General features: G+C 45.3%; 1 protein-coding gene and 2 pseudogenes across 3 annotated transcripts in view; 1 reads left to right on the forward strand and 2 right to left on the reverse strand.

Moving 5' to 3' along the window:
- The window catches only part of GSR (glutathione-disulfide reductase), a 57,763-nt gene that overhangs the window by 28,717 nt on the left and 5,708 nt on the right, over nucleotides 1–23,338 (reverse strand). For both annotated transcript variants that reach the window (XM_077943389.1, XM_028852536.2), the window contains exons 2-4: nucleotides 8,963–8,989; nucleotides 6,846–6,934; nucleotides 4,630–4,699 (exon numbers count right to left, since the gene is read on the reverse strand). In XM_077943389.1, coding sequence (XP_077799515.1) covers nucleotides 4,630–4,699; nucleotides 6,846–6,931 — 156 coding nt within the window. In that variant the 5' untranslated portion in view covers nucleotides 6,932–6,934; nucleotides 8,963–8,989. The remainder of the gene's footprint in view (nucleotides 1–4,629; nucleotides 4,700–6,845; nucleotides 6,935–8,962; nucleotides 8,990–23,338) is intronic.
- LOC106999718 (small ribosomal subunit protein eS26 pseudogene) lies at nucleotides 5,638–6,852 on the forward strand (annotated as a pseudogene). The gene has a single exon (XR_013397232.1). The product of XR_013397232.1 is annotated as a small ribosomal subunit protein eS26 pseudogene (transcript).
- Nucleotides 12,297–13,599, reverse strand: LOC694881 (transcription initiation factor TFIID subunit 11-like; annotated as a pseudogene).

Genomic DNA, 23,338 nt, shown 5'->3' on the forward strand with positions numbered 1-23,338 from the left:
ATACAAAAACTAGCCAGGCATGGTGCTGCACACCTGTAGTCCCAGCGCTTTGAGGGGCTGAGGCAGGAGGATTGCTTGCATCTGGGAGGTTGAGGCTGCAGTGAGCTGAGATGGCGCCACTGCATTCCAGCCTGGATGACAAAGTGAAGAGGATGAGGAGAAGGAAGAAGAAGAAGGAAGGAGGGAAGAGGAGGAGGGGAAGGAAGAAGGAGGAGGAGGAGAAAGGGGAGGAGGAGAAGGAGGAGGAGGAAGAAAGAAGAAAGAAGTTAGGAGAAAGGAGGAGGAGGAAAAGAGGAAGAAAAGGAGGAGAAGGAGAAGGAGGAGGAGGAGAAGGGGAGATGGAGGAGGGAGGAGGAGAGGGGAAAAGGAGGGGGAGGAGGAGGAGAAGGGAAAAGGAGGGGGAGGAGGAGGAGGGAGGAAGAGGAGGGTGAAGGAGGAAAAGGAAGAGGAGGAGGAGAAGGAGGAGGAGAAAGAAGAAAGAAGAAGAAATACAAGTGCTACCTTGGGCCGAAACCCAGAGACAAAAAAGTATATGTGAGGCACCCCCGTAAGAAAGATGACATCTTTGCCCCCAATAATTGAAGGTGAAAGTTCCTTATGTGCAATGTGAACATATTACAGAATGGTGTGTCTGGGCTGGGCGTGGTGGCTCACACCTGTAATTCCAGCACTTTGGGAGGCCGAGGCAGGCGGATCACCTGAGGTCGGGAGTTCAAGACCAGCCTGACCAAAATGGAGAAATCCTGTCTCTACTAAAAATGTAAAAATTAGCCAGGAGTGGTGGCGGGCATCTGTAATCCCAGCTGCTCAGGAGGCTGAAGCACGAGAATCCCTCGAACCTGGGAGGCAGAGGTTGCAGTGAGCCGAGATTGTGCCACTGCACTCCAGCCTGGGCAACAGAGCCAAGACTCTCTCTCAAAAAGACTGGTGTGTCTGGAGGAGAGACAGAAGGCTGAGAAAGACAACTGGATAAAGCTGAAATGAGCAGAGGCAAGACCAAGACAGGAATACTCTGGCCAAGGGAGGGAAACGCAATGCTTGTGCTTTCGTAAACTGGGAAAAATACCACAAAAGTACATGACACAGAAGTTCTATGCTGGAGACAGAGAGAACTCAGACTCTTACTTTTGGATGTGCTCTTACTGGAATCCTCTGCACCAAGGCCTTCACTTAGGGGGTGCTGGCATGCTTCTGCCAGCCACGATACATGCAGGGGCATGCAAATGTGGTCAACTTATAAGAATAATGGAACCATGTAAGCACGATTACAAAGTGGAATGCTTTAACATTTTGGAACATGCTTGATTCTGAATTATCTTCTCCTTTCCCTGCACCCTCCAGGCCTGTTCCTGTAGGTGCCAGGCTTAATCAAGCTGAATCAAGGTCAAAGACAAAACCCACAGGCCTCCAGAACACCATTCCCTCGGGTCGTAATGACGTCCTCCGCAATGCTAGACAAAAAGGAGTGTGGCTCACATGGCAATAGGACAGACACTAGTTCAGAGGAAGAAGCAGTGAGATTTTTACTTTCACTTTCTAGGACATTAAATAGAAAGTTTCCTTTGCAATATAGAATTTCTGGGTCAACTGTAAGTAATTCCTTCCCCATAAGATCACCATAAACTATAGCACACACCAAGATTTCTAAGTATTACAAAATGCTGGTTCCTGAATAATTTTCCTACCTCTTTTGAAAAAGTATTTCAGCTAGCTCCATTAAAAAAAAAAAAAAAAAAGGCCGGGCGCGGTGGCTCAAGCCTGTAATCCCAGCACTTTGGGAGGCTGAGACGGGCGGATCACGAGGTCAGGAGATCGAGACCATCCTGGCTAACACGGTGAAACCCCGTCTCTGCTAAAAAATGCAAAAAACTAGCCGGGTGAGGTGGCGGGCGCCTGTAGTCCCAGCTACTCCGGAGGCAGGAGAATGGTGTAAACCCGGGAGGCAGAGCTTGGGCCTGGGCGGCAGAGCGAGACTCCGTCTCAAAAAATAAAAATAAATAAAAAATAAGTAAATAAATAAAAAATAAAAAACCTGGTGTGTTTTAGTACTACCAGTGTTACTCTATACTCAGACTTAAAATCTCCTGTGCATAAGGACTGCAGGCCTCTAAATATTTTTCCCCTGGATTGCGGATCAAGGTTGGAAAAGATCACCCTCCAAAAAATAAACCCAATGAATAAGAATATAAAACTGCATACAGTTAGCTACCTATGAAGTAGCTTGTCCTAAAAATTGGTGTATAAATATGCTGCTACTGAGATCACAGTGGCCCAATTATCATCAAGAATCCACTGATCTAAGCCAGGTGTAGTGGCTGATGCCTATAATCCCAGCATGTTGGAAGGCCAAGGCAGGAGGATCACTTGAGCCTGGGAGGTCCAGGCTGTAATGAGCTGAGATCATGCCACTGCACTTCAGCCTGGGTGACCGAGTAAGACCCTTCTCAAAAAAAAAAAAAAAAAAAAGGCCGGGCGCGGTGGTTCACGCCTGTAATCCCAGCACTTTAGGAGGCCGAGGCAGGTGGATCACGAGGTCAGGAGATCGAGACCATCCTGGCTAACACGGTGAAACCCCGTCTCTACTAAAAATACAAAAAATTAGCCAGGCGTGATGGAAGGCGCCTGCAGTCCCAGCTACGCGGGAGGCTGAGGCAGGAGAATGGCGTGAAACCAGGAGGCAAAGCTTGCAGTGAGCCGAGATCGCGCCACTGCACTCCAGCCTGGGCAACAGAGCAAAACTCTGTCTCAAAAAAAAAAGTTTCTGATCTAAATATAACCTAAGAGGGCCAAGGGTGGTTGCTCACCCCTGTCATCCCAGCACTTTGGGAGGCTGATGCAGGCAGATCACTCAAGGTTAGGAGTTCGAGACCAGCTGGCCAACATAGTGAAATCTTATCTCTACTAAAAATACAAAAAAAATTAGGCAGGTGTGGGGGCACGCGCCTGTAGTTCCAGCTACTCAGGAGGCTGAGGCACAAGAATTGCTTGAACCTGGGAGGCAGAGGTCGCAGTAAGCTGAAATCACACAACTGCATTCCAGCCTGGGGGAGAGAGCAAGATTCTGTTTCACAAACAAACAAAACCTAAGAAATCTTAGAAACAGCAAAGTGAGACCACAAAGACAAATGAAGAGTGGTAGAAAGATACTTTCAAGAAAAAGGAGAGCTAAGTGATGCACAGGTTGTGAATGTCACCCACATGGTCGTGGTGGGAAAGGTGTCACATCCTAGCACTAGGGGGGAAACCATCAGGATAGTGAAGGATGACATACAGTTGCTGGAGGCAAACACACCTCTGCCCAGTTTTCTTGATCAGACGTCATTCATAAAAACAACCTTCTGAATCCGAATTTGGTCTCTTAAGGAGGTCTTACTCTAGGCAAATAAACAATGGCAGGTTTGGCTGGGCACAGTAGCTCATACCTGTAACCTCAGCACTTTGGGAGGCCGAGGTGGGCAGATCACTTGAGATCAGGAGTTCGAGACCCCTGGCCAACATGATGAAATCCTGTTTCTACTAAAAATACAAAAATTAGCTAGGCGTGGTGGTGCACGCCTGTAATCCCAGCTACTTGGGAGGCTGAGGCAGGAGAATTGCTTGCACCTGGCGGGAGGCAGAGGTTGCACTGAGCTGAGATTGTGCTCTTGCATTCCAGCCTGGGTGACTAGAGAAACTGTCTCAAAAAACAAACAAACAAACAAACAAACACACAATGGCAGGTTTTCAGCTAGATGGCACTCCTCTTTTTAATTAATAAACTGCCACACCGGTGCACAAAATCTCTCGTATGTGACTTCTGAATCTAAGTGCCAGGCCAGATCTACTCAAGGTGCAGCCATTAGGTGAGGCCTGGTCTACCAGCTCTGGCACACGCCACCCTCTCTCTGCAGAAGAGACTGGCCAGCTGGGTCAGAGGTTTCTGCTCTGACAGGTCAATTTCAATAAAAGAAAAAGTAAGAGGCCAGGCACAGTGGCTCATGCCTATAATCCCAACACTTTGGGAGGCTAAGGCAGGAGTTTAAAGACCAGCCTAGACAACATAGTAAGAAATCTCTACAAAATATTTTAAAAATTAGCCAGGTGTGGTGGTGCGTGCCTATAATCCTAGCTACTAAGGAGACTGAGGCAGGAGGAGCCCAGGATTTGGAGGCTGCAGTGAGCTATGATTGCACCACTGTACTCCAGCCTGGCGACAGATAGAGACTTGGTCATTAAAAATAAAACAGAGCCAGGCACGGTGGCTCACGCCTGTAATCTCAGCACTTTGAGAGGACAAGGTGGGCAGATCACCTGAGATCAGGAGTTCAAGACCAGCCTGGCCAACATGATGAAACCCTGTCTCTATTAAAAAATACAAAAATTAACTGGGCATGGTGGCACACCATGTAGCCTGTAGACCCAGCTACTCAGGAGGCTGAGGCAGAAGAACTGCTTGAACTCAGGAGACGGAGGTTGCAGTGAGCTGAGATCATGCCACTGCACTCCAGCCTGGGCAACAAAGCGAGACTCCGTCTCCAAAAAAAAAATAATAATAAAAATAAATAAATAGAGCTACAGTCTGGCAAGACTTAGCTGAGTACTCAACAAGGGAATAGCTTTTTCTCAAAGTTAAAAACTCAGCATACACACCTTGGTGAGATTGTTTTGATAGATGGTGTTCAGGCGGCTCACATAGGCATCCCGCTTTTCCTTAATAACGCTGCAATGAAACTCGAGTCAGTACTCAGAAACAGGATCTTCCCCTTCCAGTTAGTAACTAAGGCATCTGTCCCCGAACACCCGAGCAGAGAATCACTGACTGTCAACAGGAACCGCAGTGAATGAATGTCTCCGAAGACAGTCATCCCTTCCCTGTGTCATTCTGCTGCCCCATGTTAAAAGCCTCTGTGCCACTCAGTGGAGAACGCACTCAGCTGGCATCGTCTTCCTGCACAGCAGACAAGGAGAAATGCTTTGGCACAGTCCCTAGAACACGGTGTGCGGAGGACGTGGTGGGTACTTAATAAATACCTGTTACATAAATTTGCTAAATTTCTTCAAAACTGTTATGGCTTCAAAAGATTTACAGCAGTTCCTTAAATAGTTAAACACAAAACTGCCATATGACCCAGCAATTCCATTTCTAAGTACAGACCCAAAAGAAACTGGAAGCAGAGACCCGAACAGATAGATACCTTTACACGAATGTTCATAGCAGCATTGTTCATAATAACCAAAAGGTAAAACAGGCTGGGCGCAGTGGCTCACACCTGTAATTTCAGCACTTTGGGAGGCTGAGGTGGGTGGATCACGAGGTCAGGAGATCGAGACCATCCTGGCTAATACAGTGAAACCCCGTCTCTACTAAAAAAAAATACAAAAAATTAGCTGGGCGTGGTGGCGGGCGCCTGTAGTCCCAGGTACTCAGGAGGCTGAGGCAGGAGAATGGCGTGAACCCGGAAGGTGGAGCTTGCAGTGAGCCGAGATTGTGCCACTGCACTCCAGCCTGGGCGACAGAGCGAGACTCCATCTCAAAAAAAAAAAAAAAAAAAAGCTAAAAACAACCCAAAAATTCACTAACGAATGCATGGATAAACAAAATGTGGTTTTATCCATATGATGAAATCTTAATCTGCCTTTAAAAGGAATGAAGGTTGGGCGCAGTGGCTCACACTTGAAATCCCAGCAAATTGGGAGGCTGAGGCGGGAGGATTACTTCAGCTCAGGAGTTCAAGACTAGCCTGGGCAACACAGTGAGACCTCATCTCTACTAAAAATAAAAATAAAAAAAGTAGGCAGGCATGGTGGCACATGCCTGTAGTTCCAGCTACTCAGGAGGCTGAAGTGGGAGGATAGCTTGAGCCCAGGAGCTCAAGATTGCAGTGAGCTATGATTGCACCATTGCATTCCTGCGTGGGCAACAGAGCAAGACCCTGTCTTAACAACAACAACAACAAAAAAGCAATGAAGTTCTGATACATACTACAACATGGACAAACCGTGAAAACAAAATACACTAGACATAAAGGAACAAATATTGTATGATTCCACTTATATGAGTTTCCTAGGATTGGCAAATTCATAGAGACAGAAAGCAGAATAGAGGTTCCCAGGGGCCAGCAGGAGAAGAGAACGAGGGGTTATTGTTTAAAGGAATAGAGTTTCTGTTTGGGATGGCAGGAAAGTTCTGGAAGTGGTAATAGCAGTGACGATTGTACACCTATGTGAATGTGCTTAATGGCACTCAATTGTATACTTAAAAATGGCTAAACTGTAAATCTCATACTGTGAATATTTACCACAATTCCTCCTCCATCCCTAAAAAAGTTTACGGCTCACTTAGTTATGAAAGAAAACTATGTCTTCGGTCCGTACATCCAAGATGACAAAGAAAAGAAGGAACAACGGTCGTGCCAAAAAGGGCCGCGGCCATGTGCAGCCTATTCGCTGCACTAACTGTGCCCGATGCGTGCCCAAGGACAAGGCCATTAAGAAATTCGTCATTCGAAACATAGTGGAGGCCGCAGCAGTCAAGGACATTTCTGAAGCGAGCGTATTTGATGCCTATGTGCTTCCCAAGCTGTATGTGAAGCTACATTACTGTGTGAGTCGTTCAATTCACAGCAAAGTAGTCAGGAATCGATCTCGTGAAGCCCGCAAGGACCGAACACCCCCTCCCCGATTTAGACTTGTGGGTGCTGCCCCACGTCCCCCACCAAAGCCCATGTAAGGAGCTGAGTCCTTAAAGACTGAGACAGACTCTTCTCTGGAGAAAAATAAAATGGAAATTGTACTTTAAAAAAAAAAAAGAAAGAAAGAAAAATATCTATTCTTGGAAACTGAACCCTCTTAGTGTTGACACTTACCGCCAATTGAATTTACCCTCACAACTTGGAAAGCCATAATCAGCATGATCGTGCATGAATTCGGAGTGGACAGCTGTGTTCCACATTACCTGTTAAAAAAAAAAAAAAAAAGGATCAAAAGCAGCAGTAAATGAGTCCTGAGGGAAAAAAGAAATCATGAATGAATGGTAACTAGGTAACAGCAGATAAAATACTGCCCTTTAAATTAAAAACAAACCTCGCTAGGCGCGGTGGCTCACACCTGCAGTCCCAGCACTTTGGGGAGGCCGAGGCAGGTGGATTACTTGAGGTCAAGAGTTCAGGCCGGGCACAGCAGCTCACGGCTATAATCCCAGCACTTTGGGAGGCCAAGGTGGGCGGATCACGAGGTCAGGAGTTCGAGACCAGCCTGGCCAACACGATGAAACCCCATCTCAACTAAAGATACAAAAAAACTTAGCCAGGCGTGGTGGCACACGCCTGTAATCCCAGATACTCAGGAGGCTGAGGCAGGAGAATCTCTTGAACCTGGGAGGTGGAGGTTGCAGTGAGCTGAGATTGTGCCATTGCACTCCAGGCTGGGCGACAGGGCGAGACTCCATCTCAAAACAAAACAAAACAAAACAAAACAAAACAAAAACAAAAAAATTAGCCAGGCATGGTGGTGCACACCTGTAGTCCCAGCTACTCGTGAGGCTGAGGCAGGAGAATCACTTGAACCTGGGAGGTGGAGGTTGCAGTGAGCTGAAATCACATCACTGCATTCCGGCCTGGGCAACAGTGAGACTCCATCTCAAAAAAAAATAAAATAAAATAAACAAACAAACAAAAAGAAACAAAAACATATATAAATGAACATACATAAATGTCTACCACATGTGATCAGAAGGAATAAGTAAATACGAGAATAAAACATTACAAAATCAGTTTACTGTACAGTATTAGCCTAGCAGTATATTTTTTAAAAAATAAACTTGCACCAATCAACACGAAATTTACTACCATAACTGGTTTTAACTACATAAAACCACCTTATAATGAATTTATATAATTCATACAGTCATAATTGCATGGTTCCAAGTAGAACAGATTCCAAAAAGTATGACTAATAGGAAAGGAAACAGTTGAGCGAAAACGTACCAGAGAAAAAAAGTCTTCCTAAGACAGAAAGAAAAACATCACCTATACCAGGGAACAGATTTCAAAAAAGCTTTTTGGAATTAAACTCAGGTATGCATCACTGATGAGATTAAGAGATTTGCTTACCTAATACCAAAAAGATGACAAGTTAAAATGGAATGCCATTAATAAAGGTGGTAAGCTTGAGATTACAACATATGTTGAAAGTTCATTCAAATGAGTGGCATTCTTTGCAAGTATAAGCAAGAGGCAGCTTTAGAAATAAGAGCTGCTGTTTTTTCCTCTTTGTCAAGGGTAAAAAAAATGAAATCATTCAATGTGACCTGCACCACAGATATTAATACCAAAAAAATCACCAACATGATACAGAAAATCCATGAATCCACAGAACTTAAGAAGATTCCATTCAACAGTTTGGTTTGCTGGCTGGGTCTTCCTGCTGAGAAAGAACTATCCTGCGGTGTAGATGACCAAACTAAATTACTAGGCCGTGGCCGGTCTCGGTGGCTCAGGCCTGTAATCCCAGCGGTTTGGGAGGCCACGGTGGGTGGATCACCTGAAGTCAGGAGCCCGAGATCAACCTGGCCAACACGGTGAAACCCCATCTCTACTAAAAATACCAAAATCAGCCGAGTGCTGTGGCGCGCGCCTGTCATCCCAGCTACTTGCGAGGCTGAGGAAGGGGAATCACTTGAACCCAGGAGGCAGAGGTTGCCGTGAGCCGAGGTCGCGCCACTGTATTCCACCCTGGGCGACAAGAGTGAAACTCCGTCTCAAAAAAATAATAATAATAATAATAAAAAGTAATTAAAAATAAACAAAAAATTTTAAACACAAATCAAACAAAAACAATCCTATTGCTTAAGCCACTTTTAGTGGGGTCTAGGGTTTTTTTTGCAGAATGAATTTTAATGGATACATTTGGAAACATTCTTATTCGGATTATGATTTACAAATAGAAAAAGGATTGTAAAGGGAAAGAGAAATAAAAATTCTACCTTTTTGGGTACACATCCAACATTCACCTGGAATAAAAAAAAAAAAGAGACAGACTTTAACAATATTGAATTCAAACCATCAAACAAATCTGCAAGAAATGCACACTAAGCATCAAGCGAGGAGGCTTCCTTGGGTTCTAAGTCACCGTATACTAAATTCTAGTTACTTTCTTTGTTAAAAAAGGATAAGAACATTATTTTCCTTCTGTGATGAGGGAGAGAAGTTTATTCATCAGCATTTTCTCAAGGAAAGCAGACAGAGAAAGGACAATCAGCCCATCTGAGCAGCTGTCTAAGAGGACTTCTGGGGAAAGTACTGCAGAATACATGGATAAACACCCAAGATGGGCCAGGCCTGGTAGTTCACACCTGTAATTCCAGCATTTTGGGAGCTGAGGCAGTTGGATTGCTTAAGCCCATGAATTCGAGATCAGCCTGGGCAACAAGCGAGACCAGGTCCCTACAAAAAAAATTAGCTGGGTGTGGTGGTACATGCCTGTGGTCCCAGCTACTCAGGAGGCTGAGGTGGGAGGACCACTTGAGCCCGGGAGGACAAGGCTGCAGTGAGTCATGATCATGATCGTGCCAGTGCACTCCAGCCTAGGTGACAGTGCAAGACCCTGCCTCAAAAAAGACACACACACACACACACACACACACACACAAAGGTTGAACACGGAGATACTGGTGAATACTCACGAGAAGCACAAGAATTTAAAGTACACGGCATGGAACTTGGGATGCTGATTAACCCTTAGTAAAGAAACTTGAGAAAACCTAAATAAATATTAGATCTCATAAAATGACTTTGATTTATAACTACTCGGCATTTGGCCTAAAGAAGTAACCAAAGATGTAGAAAAGCGAAATGCACAAATGCACAGATTATATCATGTTATGTACAAATACATATTTGGTTACAATCATTTCCATTTCACTGTTAGTTAATATATAGAAAAATACTTACGGAATAAAAGTAGGAAAAGCAAGACCATGAAACTACTTTTTTTTTTTTTGAGACAGAATCTCCCTTTGTTGCCCAGGCTGGAGTGCAATGGTGCGATCACAGCTCACTGCAATCTCTACCTCCCGGCGATTCTCCTGCCTCAGCCTCCCGAATAGCTGGGACTGTAGATGTGCACCACCACGCCCAGCTAATTTTTGTATTTTCAGTAGAGATGGGGTTTTGCCATGTTGGCCATACTGGTCTCGAACTCCTGACCTTAGGTGATCCACCTGCCTCAGCCTCCCAAAGTGCCGGGATTACAGGCGTGAGCCACTGTGCCCAGTCAGAAAACTGCATTATTTTGTTTGTTTCGGTTTTTTTTGAGACCGAGTCTCACTATATCGCGCATGCTGGAATACAGTGGCAAGATCTCGGCTTACTGCAACCTCTGCCTCCTGGGTTCAAGTGATTCTCATGCCTCAGCCTTCCGAGTAGCTGGAATTACAGGCGCCTGCCAACCTGCCTGGCTAATTTTTGTATTTTTACTAGAGATGGAGTTTCACCTTGCTGGCCAGGCTGGTCTCGAACTCCTGACCTCAAGTGATCTACCCACCGTGGCATCCCAAAGTGCTGGGATTACAGGCATGAGCCACCACACCCAGCCGAAAGCTACATTTTTTAAAAGTAAAGATAACAGATAATTTAAATAATGAAATATTTTTCATTTGTCAGATTGGCAAAAATTTTAAAGGTTGATTATAACTAGTGTTAGCAAACACATCCTGATTGGCCCAGCAATTCTCCTTTTAGAGTAACCTAGAAAAGTAGTCACATATTATGCTCCTGTGTCCAAAGATGCATTTATAGGGATATTCCCTGAAGCTTGGTGATAATGGGTAACTACAGACACATTAAATATCCATCAGCAGGGAAGTATCAAATAAATTGTTATACACTGAGTCTGTGGAATATTCTGCAGCCATTTAAAAAGGGCAAGGTAGATTTCTATGCACTATATGGAAAGAGTTCTAACATATACTGTTATGCATCAAAAGAAAGTTGCAGAATAGTAGTTATGCCATGACCCAATTTGTATTTATACGCAGTATGTGTATGTATATATATATGGGTGTAAACACAATTTGGCTATACTCCAAGCAATCAACAGTGTTTCTCTGGAAAGGGAGAAAACTTTCACATTTTGTTCTATTTTCAGCTCACTGCAACCTCTGCTCCCCAGGATCAAACAATCCTCCCTCCTCAGCCCAAGAGTAGCTGGGACTACAGGCGTTCAATACCATGCCTGGTATTTTTAGTAGAGACAGGGTCTTACCACATTGCCCAGGCTTGTCTTAAACTCCTGAGCTCAAGTGATCCACCCACCTTGGCATCCCAAAGTGCTAGGATTACAGGCATGAGCCACCATGCCTGGATATACTTTTTTTTAAAAAAATAAAAAATATTTTTCTAAAAATACAGAGACAGGGTCTCACTATGTTGCCCAAGCTGGTCTCAAACTCCTGGGCTCAAGCAATCCTCCTAACTCGTCCTCCCAAAGTGTTGAGATTACAGGTGTGAGCCACCATACATGGCTTATGTATGCTTTTTATTTTATTTTATACATAAAAATTAAAACTACTTTACAAAAATAGAGACAAGGTCTCAGTATATTGCCCAGGCTGGTCTTGAACTCCTGAGATCAAGTGATTCTCCCGCCTCGGCCTCCCAAAGTGCTGGGATTATAGGCATGAGCCACCGCGCTTGGCCTGTATATGCTTTTGGAAAACAGTTTAATGATCACTCACCAAAATTCACAGGAGAATCTTAGATGTTTACAAGCAGCAATTATTCCACTATTCCTGTCAGCACCTCATCCTTCATGGTAGAGTGTCACAAGTAAAAGTTTCTGGCTGTTTCACAGAGTATCACAAGTAAAAGTTTCCGGTTGTTTCATCTACTTAAAACCAGATATAAGAAACAACCTAAGTTTTAGCAACTTTAGGCTTCAATGTAAAATCACAAAAGCTCTCGGCACTTTAGGAGGCTGACGCAGGAGGACTGCTTGAAGCCAGGAGTTCATGACCAGCCTGGGCAAGAAAGCAAGACCCCATCTCCATAAAAAATAAAAATAAGTTAGTTGGGCACAGTAGTGTGCCTGTAGTCCTAGCTACTCAGGACACTGAGGTGGGAGGGTCAAGAGTTCAAGGCTGCGGTCATGCCGCTGCACTCCAGCCTGGGTGACAGAGCAAGACCCTATCTCCAAAAAAAAAAAAAAAAAACTCTCTTGGAAAGGTTTCTCTCTGAAAGCAGTTCCCCTGTCCAGAAGATGCTTACAGCCCACACATCTTCTTCCAACTGGCCAAGACAGTTAAAAACTTCAAAATGCCCCAAGAGGTCCAAAAATTTAGTCAAGGCAAGTATCAAACAGGCTACACACTTTCTAGGTGTGACAAATCTCAGAGTTTTGAGAAAGACATTAAAATCATCATGGAATCCTTGGAGGACTGAGACACTAAAGCACCAGTGCAGACGGTCTTAGAGGAAGTCTGGAACCAATACTTCATCTGTCAGTAATAGGCCTTTCTAGACTTCAATCTAGAAGATGATGATTTTTTTTGTGCTTTGAGTTAGGAATCTGTCCTTTTGATTTTAACTTTCTAACAGCTTCCCTCATATGTTTGGGTTGTAGTGGTGGCATTTCTCCCCACTTCTGACACACATCCAGTGCTGCTTCTACCACCTCCCAGACAAAAACCTTGGAAAGACCAGACAGCAATAACAACATTCTGAGACATAGAGGTGCCACTGATGGACTGGATCGGCCTTTTGATGGCTGCCTTAGGGAACACTGAGTGGCAATACATTTCATAATGGTTCAGCTGCTCCACAGAAAAAGAAGAAACAGCTGGGCGCGGTGGCTCATGCCTGCAATCCCCGCACTTTGGGAGGCTGAGGCGGGTAGATCACGAGGTCAGGAGTTCAAGGCCTGCCTGGCCAATATGGTGAACCCCATCTCTACTAAAAATACAAAAATTGGCCAGGCATGGTGGCACGTGCCTGTAATCCCAGCTACTCAGGAGGCTGAAGCAGGAGAATCGCTTGAACCCGGGAGGCAGAGGTTGCAGTGAGCCGAGATTATGCCACTGCATTCCAGCCTGGGCGACAGAGAGAGACTACATCTCAAAAAAAAACCAAACCAAACCAAACCAAAACAAACAAACAAACAAAAAACCAGAAAGAAAAAGAAAAAGAAAAAACCAGGATTTGCATCTTCTAAATCTCATCTTCATCTACTTTCTTTTCTTTGGTATCTATTTTCAGTTTTTTGGCTGCAGGAGTAAATAACAATGAGTTTTCCCTTTCAACTGTTGTTAAATTTGAGACATCCTGACTCTTGAGCTCGCTTTCCTCTTCTTTCAAGTCCGCATCTGCATCTCCATCAGTTTCCTCTGGGATTCCACCCATGTCGGTAGCCCCCGGGTCCCCGGGAGCAGCGGCTGTCTCATCTGGCTCCCCTGTCTCTCCACCTTTGTCCGTGGATGACTCGCAGGCATTGTCCATCGCCAATAGGATTGGAGGGGAGAGGAGATCGCGGCATTGTCAGAGCAGGAGCTCGAAACCCCGAGCTACACAGACTCTACATGCTTTTTATAATGGGAAATAGTCATTTGTCACTTGTTTAATTGTTTTTAGACATTTATAAACCAGAATAACCAAAAATACACTAAAATGATTTAATTTGGGAAGTGGAATTTTGGTGACTCTCCAATCCTTCGTCTATAACACAATTATTCTTTTATATTAAAATGAATGCCTTCTAGACATAATTTATATTAGGGGCTTGTAGCTCTGCCGATCATGACCATAGGAAACTAGACTGGCTTTCTGTTTGCCCCAGTAATACTAGCCTAGCTCTCATAATAGAATGCTTTCTGGGTATCCTTCTATGGTGGATCCTGAACCACATACATACTAGCCAAGGCACTTCATACAAAAAGCTAAATTCAAAGAAACCTGCCCAAAGCTCATGAAGATCGCTAATGTTTGAAACAGATGGTCTTCCTGAACAGTAATCTTCTATTCCTTTAGTTGTTTCAAAATTCTAACAGCGTACCTGCTACAATTTCATTATAATCCTATTATTTGTTATTATCCTACACTCGGTTATTATAAAGGAAAGAGTGATGGCCGGGTGCAGTGGCTCATGCCTGTAATCCCAGCATTTTGGGAGGTTGAGGCGGGCGGATCACTTGAGGTCAGAAGTTCGAAACCAGCCTGGGCAACATGGTAAAACCCCATCTCTATTAAAAATACAAAAATTAGACGGGTGTGGTAGCGTACGTCTGTAGTCCCAGCTACTCAGGAGGCTGAGGCAGGAGAATCGCTTGAACCTGGGAGGTGGAGGTTGCAGTGAGCTGAGATCCGCCACTGCATCCAGCCAGGGCAACAGAGTGAGACTCCGTCTCAAAAAATAAAATAAAATAAAATAAAATAAAAGAATGAGTTATGTTTCCATACAGTCTCAAGTTATCAGTTACATGGGATTTTTTTTTTTTTTTTTTTTCCTGGAAAGAGATAGGTCATACACTGTCAAGTTTTGGACTTGGATTATTTTTAATGCAATTATGCTACAATAAGAATACTAAAGGCAACAGAAACAGGAACTCATGGGATTGAGAAAAGGGTACAGAATTCAAGCCTCATAAAAGAATCAACACCTACAACAAGCGCAAGCACACTATTCAGAAAGTACTTCATACTAAAAATTAGAATAATTTATGGGCTGGGCGTGGTGGCTCACGCCTATAATCCCCATGCTTTGGGAGGCCGAAAAGAAAGATGATTGCTTGAGCCCAGGAGTGAGGGACCAGCCTGGGCAACATAGTGAGACCCTGAGACCCCATCTCTGCAAAAAATTAAAAAATAAAAAATTAGTTGGGCTTGGTGGTGCATGCCTGTAGTTCCAGCTATTCAGGAGGCTGAGGCAGGAGGATCTCTTGAGCCCAGAAGCTGAAGGCTACAATAAGCTCTAATAACACCACTGCACTCCAGCCTAGATAACAGAGCCAGACCCTACCTCTAAAAATAAATAATAATAATAATAACAATAATAATAAATGTATGGCTTTCTATCTAGAGTGCCCTTTCATCTAGCCAAGCTGAGGATATGCTATTTCTCAACCCCCAAGCACCTGACATTACTGGGATAAATAGAATAAGCCATTTTGAAGAATGGAGGACGGCAGGGATTTCTTAATGGTAAGAGCAGAGAAAGGAGGTCGAAACTCTGTGGGAAGAACAACGCTGGCCCCATAATGGGAATGATTTTCTCTTCCAACCTGCCTTTTCCAGTTATTTGGCAGGCAACGTGCTTCCCAGTGCCCTCCACCCACACCTTTATCCTGCAGTTCACCATTTAAGTTTACTAAGTGGCTTCGACTAGGACAGACTCCAAAAGCAATTTTCCCAAAGGTAGAGATGATTTGTCTGCTAAATAAATACTGCTGGTCCTCCAGCCACCGTTTCTTGTTTCCCAAGAATCATTAAAAGCAATCCAAGGGTGTCATAAAGCACTCAATGTTCTAAACTACTCTCACATACCATGAGTTTGTTCCTCATGTGTATTTGAAGCTACTTTAAAGTTATTTAAGTCTTCTTTTTTTAAGTTTTTAAAAAATATGTTTTTAAAGTTTTTTAAAAATATGTTTAATTTTAAAACATATTCTTTTTTTGGAATATGTTTCTTCAAAGTGCCAAGGTGGGCTTTCACTGGTGCCTGGTGTCTGTAACTCTGGTTTGTTTTTTAGAAGTTTCTGCCTTTTTTCGCTTCTACATAGTCTTAGCTTGCAGTCATTCATTCAGAGGTACTGCATAAGTACCCACTTGTGCCAGGCATTATGCAAGGTAAGGCACTAAACAGATATAGTCCCTGCTCTTGCGGACTGTATCAGTATCCTGGCCTACAGTGCCAGCCAGAGAGAGGTTCTGAGCCTATCTAAGATACTGCCTCAAGGGGCAGCAGCAGAATCACCACATTCCCTAAAATTGAAGAGCACTGGGCCAGAAACCAGAGGAAGAGGATGGTGGAAAATTGTGGCCTCGTTGGGTCACAGGAGCTGCGCCCCAGCACAACACTTTGGGGCCTGGGGCACTGGTTGAAAGGAAGCCTATGACCCTGAAATGCCACCGTCCTATTTTGGCAGCTCCTGTGAACAGGCCTCCAGGGATTTCCATTGCTTTTAGAGAACTATTTACATGCCAGCAACATGACGTGACTTCAGCACCTCTGACTTGGAAGGAATGAAAAGCACATTTAGGCTGGGAGTGGTGGCTCATGCCTATAATTCCGGCACTTTGGGAGGCCAAGGCAGGTGGATCGCTTGAGGCCAGGAGTTCAAGATGATCCTGGGCAACATGGTGAAACACCATCCCTAGAAAAAATACAAAAATTAGCCAGATGTGTGAGCCTGTAGTCCCAGCTACTGGGGAGGCTGAGGCAGGAGGATCACTTGAGCTTGTGGGTCAAGGCTACCGTGAGCTGAGATAGCACCACTACACTCCAGCTTGGGCAACACAGTGAGACCCTATCTCAAAACATAGATACACACACTTAGTTCCACTGAGAGCTGGGGAGGCCAGGGGTGAAAAGCTGGCATAGTCTCGTTTACCCACCCCCTCTGCTGCTCCGTTCTCTTTCCCCCATTTTTTTTTTTCAATTTCTTACAAATTAGAGAGGGAGGCTGGGCATGGTGGCTTACACCTATAATCCCAGCACTTTGGCAGGCTGAAGCGGGCAGATCACCTGAGATCAGGAGTTCAAGACCAGCCTGACCAACATGGAGAAACCCTGTTTCTACTAAAAATACAAAATTAGCTGGGTGTGGTAGCACAAGCCTGTAATCCCAACTACTTGGGAGGCTGAGGCAGGAGAATCGCTTGAACCGGGGAGGTGGAGGTTGCCATGAGTGGAGATCACGCCATTGCACTCCAGCCTGGGCAACAAGAGCGAAACTCCATCTCAAAAAAAAAAAGGAAAAAACCCAACACACACACAAATTAGGGACAGGGTCTTACTATGTTGCCCAGGCTGGTCTCAAAATCCTGGGCTCAAGGAATCCTCTTACCTTAGCCTCCCAAAGGTTGGAATTACAAGCATGTGCCACTGCACTCGGCCTTCTTTCCCCTTTCTCTAGCTCAGGGGTCCCTGTCCCCCAGGTGCCTATTAGGAACCAGGTTGCACAGCAGGAGATGAGTGGCGGGCAAGTGAGCGAAGCTTCATCTGTATTTATAGCTGCTCCTCATCGCTGGCATTACTGCCTGAGCGCCACCCACCTCCTTTCAGATCAGTGGCGGCATTAGATTCTCATGGGAGCACGAACCCTATTGTGAACCGCGCATGCAAGGGATGTAGGTTGCACACTGCTTATGAGAATCTAATGTCTGATGATCTGTCACTGTCTCCCATCACCCCCAGATGGGACCAACTAGTTGCAGGAAAACAAGCTCAGGGCTCCCTCTGAGTGTACATTATGGTGAGTTGCATAATCATTTCATTATATATTACAACGTAATAATAATAGAAATAAAGTGCACAATAAATGTGATGCAGGCTGGGCGTGGTGCCTCAAGCCTGTAATCCCAGCACTTTGGGAGGCGGAGGCGGGCAGATTATCTGAGGTCAGGAGTTCAAGACCAGCCTGGCCAACATGGTGAAATCCTATCTCTACTAAAAATACAAAAATTGGCCGGGCGCGGTGGCTCAAGCCTGTAATCCCAGCACTTTGGGAGGCCGAGGCGGGCGGATCACGAGGTCAGGAGATCGAGACCATCCTGGCTAACACGGTGAAACCCCGTCTCTACTAAAAATACAAAAAGAAACTAGCCGGGCGAGGTGGCGGGCGCCTGTAGTCCCAGCTACTCCGGAGGCTGAGGCAGGAGAATGGCGTGAACCCGGGAGGCGGAGCTTGCAGTGAGCCGAGATCGCGCCACTGCACTCCAGTCTGGGCGACAGAGCGAGACTCCGTCTCAAAAAAAAAAAAAAAAAAAAAATACAAAAATTAACCAGGTGTGGTGGTGGGTGCCTGTAATCCCAGCTACTTGGAAGGCTGAGGCAGGAGAATCGCTTGAACCCAGGAGGCAGAGGCTGCAGTGAGCCGAGATCATACCATTGCACTCCAGCCTGGGCAACAAGAGTGAAACTCCGTCTCAAAAAATATAAATAAATAAATAAATGTGATTCACTTCATTCCCCAATCATCCTGAAACCATCCCCCCACTCCTGGTCCGTGGAAAAATTGTCTTCCACAAAACTGGTTCCTGGTGCCAAAAAGGTTAGGGACAGCTGCTCCAGCTGACCTGTGCATCAGGTTGTCAGAGGGAGCACAGGCCTCAAGTCAGACAGATAGGAATTTAACTCTCAGCTCTCCCATTTAGTGGCTAGAGGTGGGTGAGTTTCCAAATTTCTCCTAGCTCAGTGAAGGAAATAATGCTTCCATTATGGAGATTTTTGAGCAGGTCAGAGGTAAGGTATATAAAGCATCTATTTCTAGTCTATGATAGATGTGATGATGACTCTGACACCTCTGAATTACTTCTGCGTCTGCTGGCTCCTCACACGCACACAAAGCACACGGAAAGGAGGAGATAAATTCCCCAGGCGCCTTCCTACCTAAAACACATCAGCTGATCACAAAGGAAGTTTGCCTCCCAGACTGGAGCATTATCCAGGTAAGTTCTCAGGGCTCTGGTTGCCCAGAGTTGCACATTGCTGAGACCCTAAGCATACAACACTGGCAGATTCCCTAGTTCTCCAGGTGGGCATTAATGAGGGGGAAGAAACAAGTTTCTTTTTTTTTTTTTTTTTCCCTTCAGACAGAGTCTCGCTCTGTCGCCCAGACTGGAGTGTGCAGTGGCACAATCTCAGCTCACTGCAACTTCTGCCTCCCGGGTTCCAGTGATTCTCAGCCTCCCGAGTAGCTGAGATTACAGGCACACACCACTATGCCCTGTTAAGGTTTGTTTTTTTGTTTTGTTTTGTTTTGTTTTGTTTTCAGATGGAGTCTCACTCTTGTTGCCCAGGCTGGAGTGCAGTGGCATGATCTCGGCTCATCACAACCTCTGCCTCCTGAGTTCAACCAATTCTCAAGCCTGAGCCTCCCAAGTACCTGGGATTACAGGTGCCTGCCACCACACCCAGCTAATTTTTTTTTTTTTTTTTTTTTTTGAGACGGGGTCTCACTCTGTCATCAGGCTGAAGTGCAGTGGTGCTATCTTGGCTCACTGCAACCTCTACCTCCTGGGTTCAAGTGATTCTCCTGCTTCAGCTTCCCGAGTAGCTGAGACTACAGGCGTGTGCCACCATGCCCAGATAAATTTTTTATTTTTTATTTTTTAATTTTTAGTAGAGACAGAGTTTCACCGTGTTACCCAGGATGGTCTCGATCTCCTGACCTCATGATCTGCCCACCTCGGCCTCCCAAAGTGCTGGGATTACAGCCATGAGCCACCATGCCTGGCCAATATTTGAATTTTTAGGAGAGATGGGGTTTCGCCATGTTGACCAGGCTGGTCTCAAACTCCTGGCCTCAAGTGATCCACCCACCTCGGCCTACCAAAGTGCTGGGATAACAGGTGTGAGCCACCACACTCAGCTAAGAAACAAATTTCACAGGCCGTTCAGTAAACATATCATCAAGGAGACTCCTGTAACTCGGCCTCCCTTTCCAAACCGATGGTCCATTCCTGAGAGCTTCCTCTTCCAACCAATCTAGTGTTCAGAATCCCAATCAGTGGGCCTGCTGGCATTAGCTTACAGTGAGGACAGGGCCCCCCTCCAAGAAGGGACTGAGCAGGTATAGAGTCTGGTGATAACAGGTGGCAAAATTCAGAAGCTTCACCATTTTTCCTAGGGCCTGCCTCATTACCTTCAATCCTGCCTAGCCAGGTAGAAACTTCACATTGCCCATGTTGGCAGTAAAACAAGAACTTGGTTAATTTGCAATTGCACCTGCCAAGAACATCATCTGTGTTCAATAGTGAACTTCCGCCTGGGTGTGGTGGCTCAAGCTGTAATCCCAAAACTTTGGGAGGTGAGGCAGGAGGGCTGCTTGAGCCCAGGAGTTAGAGACCAGGTTGAGAAACACAGTAAGGCCTCGTCTCCACAAATAAAAAATTTAAAAATTAGTCGGGTGTGGTGTTGCACGCCTGTAGTCCCAGCTACACGGCAGGCTGAGGTGGGAGGATCGTTTGAGCACAGAAGTTTGAGGCTGCTGTGAGCTATATTGCACCACTGCACTCCAGCCTGGGTGACAGAGCAAGACCCTGTCTCAAAAAACAAAATTGTTAACTTCCTTCCTCTGGTTCCCCTCAACCCCCCACCACAGAACTGCCTAGTTTCCTCCCTCTGTCTTCCTTCTTTGCTACCTGAAATCGAATTCAAGACCAGAATGAGAGAACTACTTAGAAAATAGACGAGTCATAATTTCCAAAGCAAAACACTATTGATCCATCAACTCAATTCTTTCAGCAACTATATACTGAGTACTTGCTATGTGCAAAACACTGTTCTAGGGGCTTCAGCTATACTGATGACTTAAACAGATAAAGATCCCTGTCTCTGTTGCATTTCATCAGCTTTACACCAACCATGACTAAACAGAATGCTGTCTGGATACGGCCCTGCCCCTGGCACATATTCGCTATTCAACATCCACGTCTCCACCTTCAAAGTGTTTTTTTCATTTCAGATGAAGGTTCCTTCAGGGGGGCATCAAGCTTGAGAAAGAAAGAAAAAAGAAAAGCACTCTGTGTAAAGCAGAATCTAAAGCAAGAAAATCAACGGACACGTTTGCAAGAGATATTAACAAAGGCTGTTTTTGTTCAATTCTTAACTAAGTAAAACATTAGATTAACCTGAACCTTCCAGTCTCAGGAAATCACCAGATTTTTAAAAAGTGTGAGTGGGTGTAGTGGCTCACACCTGTAATCCCAGCACTTTGGCGAGTCAAGACTGGAGGATCCTTTGAACCCAGGAGTTTGAGAGGAGCCTGGACGACACAGCGAGACCTAGTCACCATAAAAAATAGCCCGCAGTCTCAGCCAGTTGGGAAGCTGAGGCAGGAGGATCACCTGAGCCCAGGATATTGAGGCTGCAGTGAGCCATGATTGTGCCACTGCACTCCAGCCTGGGCGACAGAGTGAGACCCTGTCTCAAAAAACAAACAAACAAACAAAATTTAAATAAAAAGAATTGTTACTCTGGGGCATTCAGGGAGAACAATAAATAGTTTTGTGAGACAACTCTTCTGGGATGTCAGTCCCCACCATTACCTGATGCCCACCATCTCCCGTTCCCCCCAAAAGAAAAGGACCTGGGACCTCTACATCCTGTTAGGCTAGTGCAAAAGTAACTGCAGTAATATTTAATGTTGCAACACCTAGTGAACAGAAGGTAATTATTTGTCACTGATTGGAATCCACTTACAAATGCCAAAGTGGGCTGGGCATGGTGGCTCAGGCCTGTAACCCCAGCACTTTGGGAGGCCGAGGCAGGCAGATCACTCAAAGTCAGGAGTTTGAGACCAGCTTGGCCAACATGGCAAAACCCTGTCTCTACTAAAAATACAAAAATTAGTCAGGTGTGGTGGCATGCACCTGTAATCCCAGCTACTCAGGAGGCTGAGGCAGGAGAACCACTTGAACTTGGGAGGTAGAGGTTGCAGTGAGCCGAGATCGCGCCACTGCACTCCAGCCAGGGTGACAGAGTGAGACTTTGTGTCAAAAAAAAAAAAAGCCAAAAGGTATCAGTATTTCCATATCATTCCTTTAGTTTCGCTCTATAAAAAAAGTTCTTGGATTCTTGGCCAGACACGGTGGCTCATGTCTATAATCTCAGCACTTTGGGAGGCCAAGGCGAGTGGATCGGTTGAGGTCCGGAGTTCGAGACAGGCCTGGCCAACATGGTGAAACCTCATCTCTACTAAAAAAAAAAAGAATTAGCTGGGTGTGGTGACGCGCCCCTGTAGTCCCAGCTACTCAGGAGGCTGGGCAGGAGAATCGCTTGAACCTGGGAGTCAGAGGTTGCAGTGAGCCGAGATGGCACCACTGCGCTCCAGCCTAGGCAACAGCCTGACTCTGTCTCAAAAAAAAAGCATTCTCTGTGGTTACTTTTCAAAGTATGTTTTACAAAGAAACAGACACTCCGAAGGATTCAGAGGCAGTCTTTCTTTTCCTAGCCCTGCAGATTTAGTGGGTTTTGAGGCAGATGGCAAAGCAACAGTATACAAAGACTAGTACAAAAAAACTAAGCAGTCAACAAGGTAAGTTAAAAGCCAAATTTCAACAATAGCATTTGCTTGCTTTAGCCCCACCCTTTATGGCCACTCCTTTGTCACTTATGAATATGAGTGGGCCCCATTCTATGAAATTCTAAACCCAGGAGACACATTAGGGTACCCTTCTATTTCGGAAAGCTATCTGTCAATATTGTAGGAACTGATGACAGAGTTCCTTTAAACTGACCTCCTTTTAGTAATTTAATATTTAATAATGTATGTTTAAATTAAAACATTTAATAATGCATGTTCAGGCTGGGCACAGCAGCACATGCCTATAATCCCAGCACTTTGAGAGGGTAAAGTGGGAGGACTGCTTGAGCTCAGGAGTTTGAGACCAGCATGGGCAGCGAAGCAAAACCTTATTGCTACTGAAAATTTAAAAAATCAGCCGGGGCATGGTGGTGGCCATGTGCCTGTGGTCCTGACTACTAGGGAGGCTGAGGCGGGAGGATCACTTGAGCTTGGGAGTTCAAGGTTGCAGTGAGCTATGATCATGCCCCTGCACTCCAGCCTGGGTGACACAGTGAGACCCCGTCTCAAAAAAAAAAAAAAAAAAAGCATGTCCAGTGTTTAGCTTTCTCAGGGTATAGACATAATATCAAAGTACACAGTATCACTTCCAAGTGAGGTTAAGATTTACATGTTGCTGGGTAATTGTTTTCAGCCTAGATGAACAATGATTCACTGAGCAGCCTGTTGTTCACGGATCTTTCAAAGCCCCTACTTCTCTCCCCCACAGGCCTCTCCAACTGGGGCTATGCAGCACAGTTCACTGTGACTCGGCGATCATGAACTTTTGTCACATGATCAACCCTCACTACCCAACTCTCACTGGTGAGAACTACTCGCCAAAACCACAGGAACCTGGTTATTCTTATCACAGAATCAGTACACTCAGCAGGAACCCGGGACCACAAGCTCCCCAGGCCCTGGGGCAAAGGGAGTGGCAATTCAGAAAGAACTTTTCCTTAAGCTGACTCTCCCAACACTTGTGTAGGCAGAGAAGCGAACCACAGAGGCAAAGCTCCCAGAAGGCTCTAATTCACCTTGGCTTTGGGCGATCTTTGCATTTCTCTCCAGTCTACATGTGATCAT

Source organism: Macaca mulatta, chromosome 8 (genome assembly GCF_049350105.2).
Source record: "Macaca mulatta isolate MMU2019108-1 chromosome 8, T2T-MMU8v2.0, whole genome shotgun sequence".
Lineage (NCBI taxonomy): Eukaryota > Metazoa > Chordata > Mammalia > Primates > Cercopithecidae > Macaca > Macaca mulatta.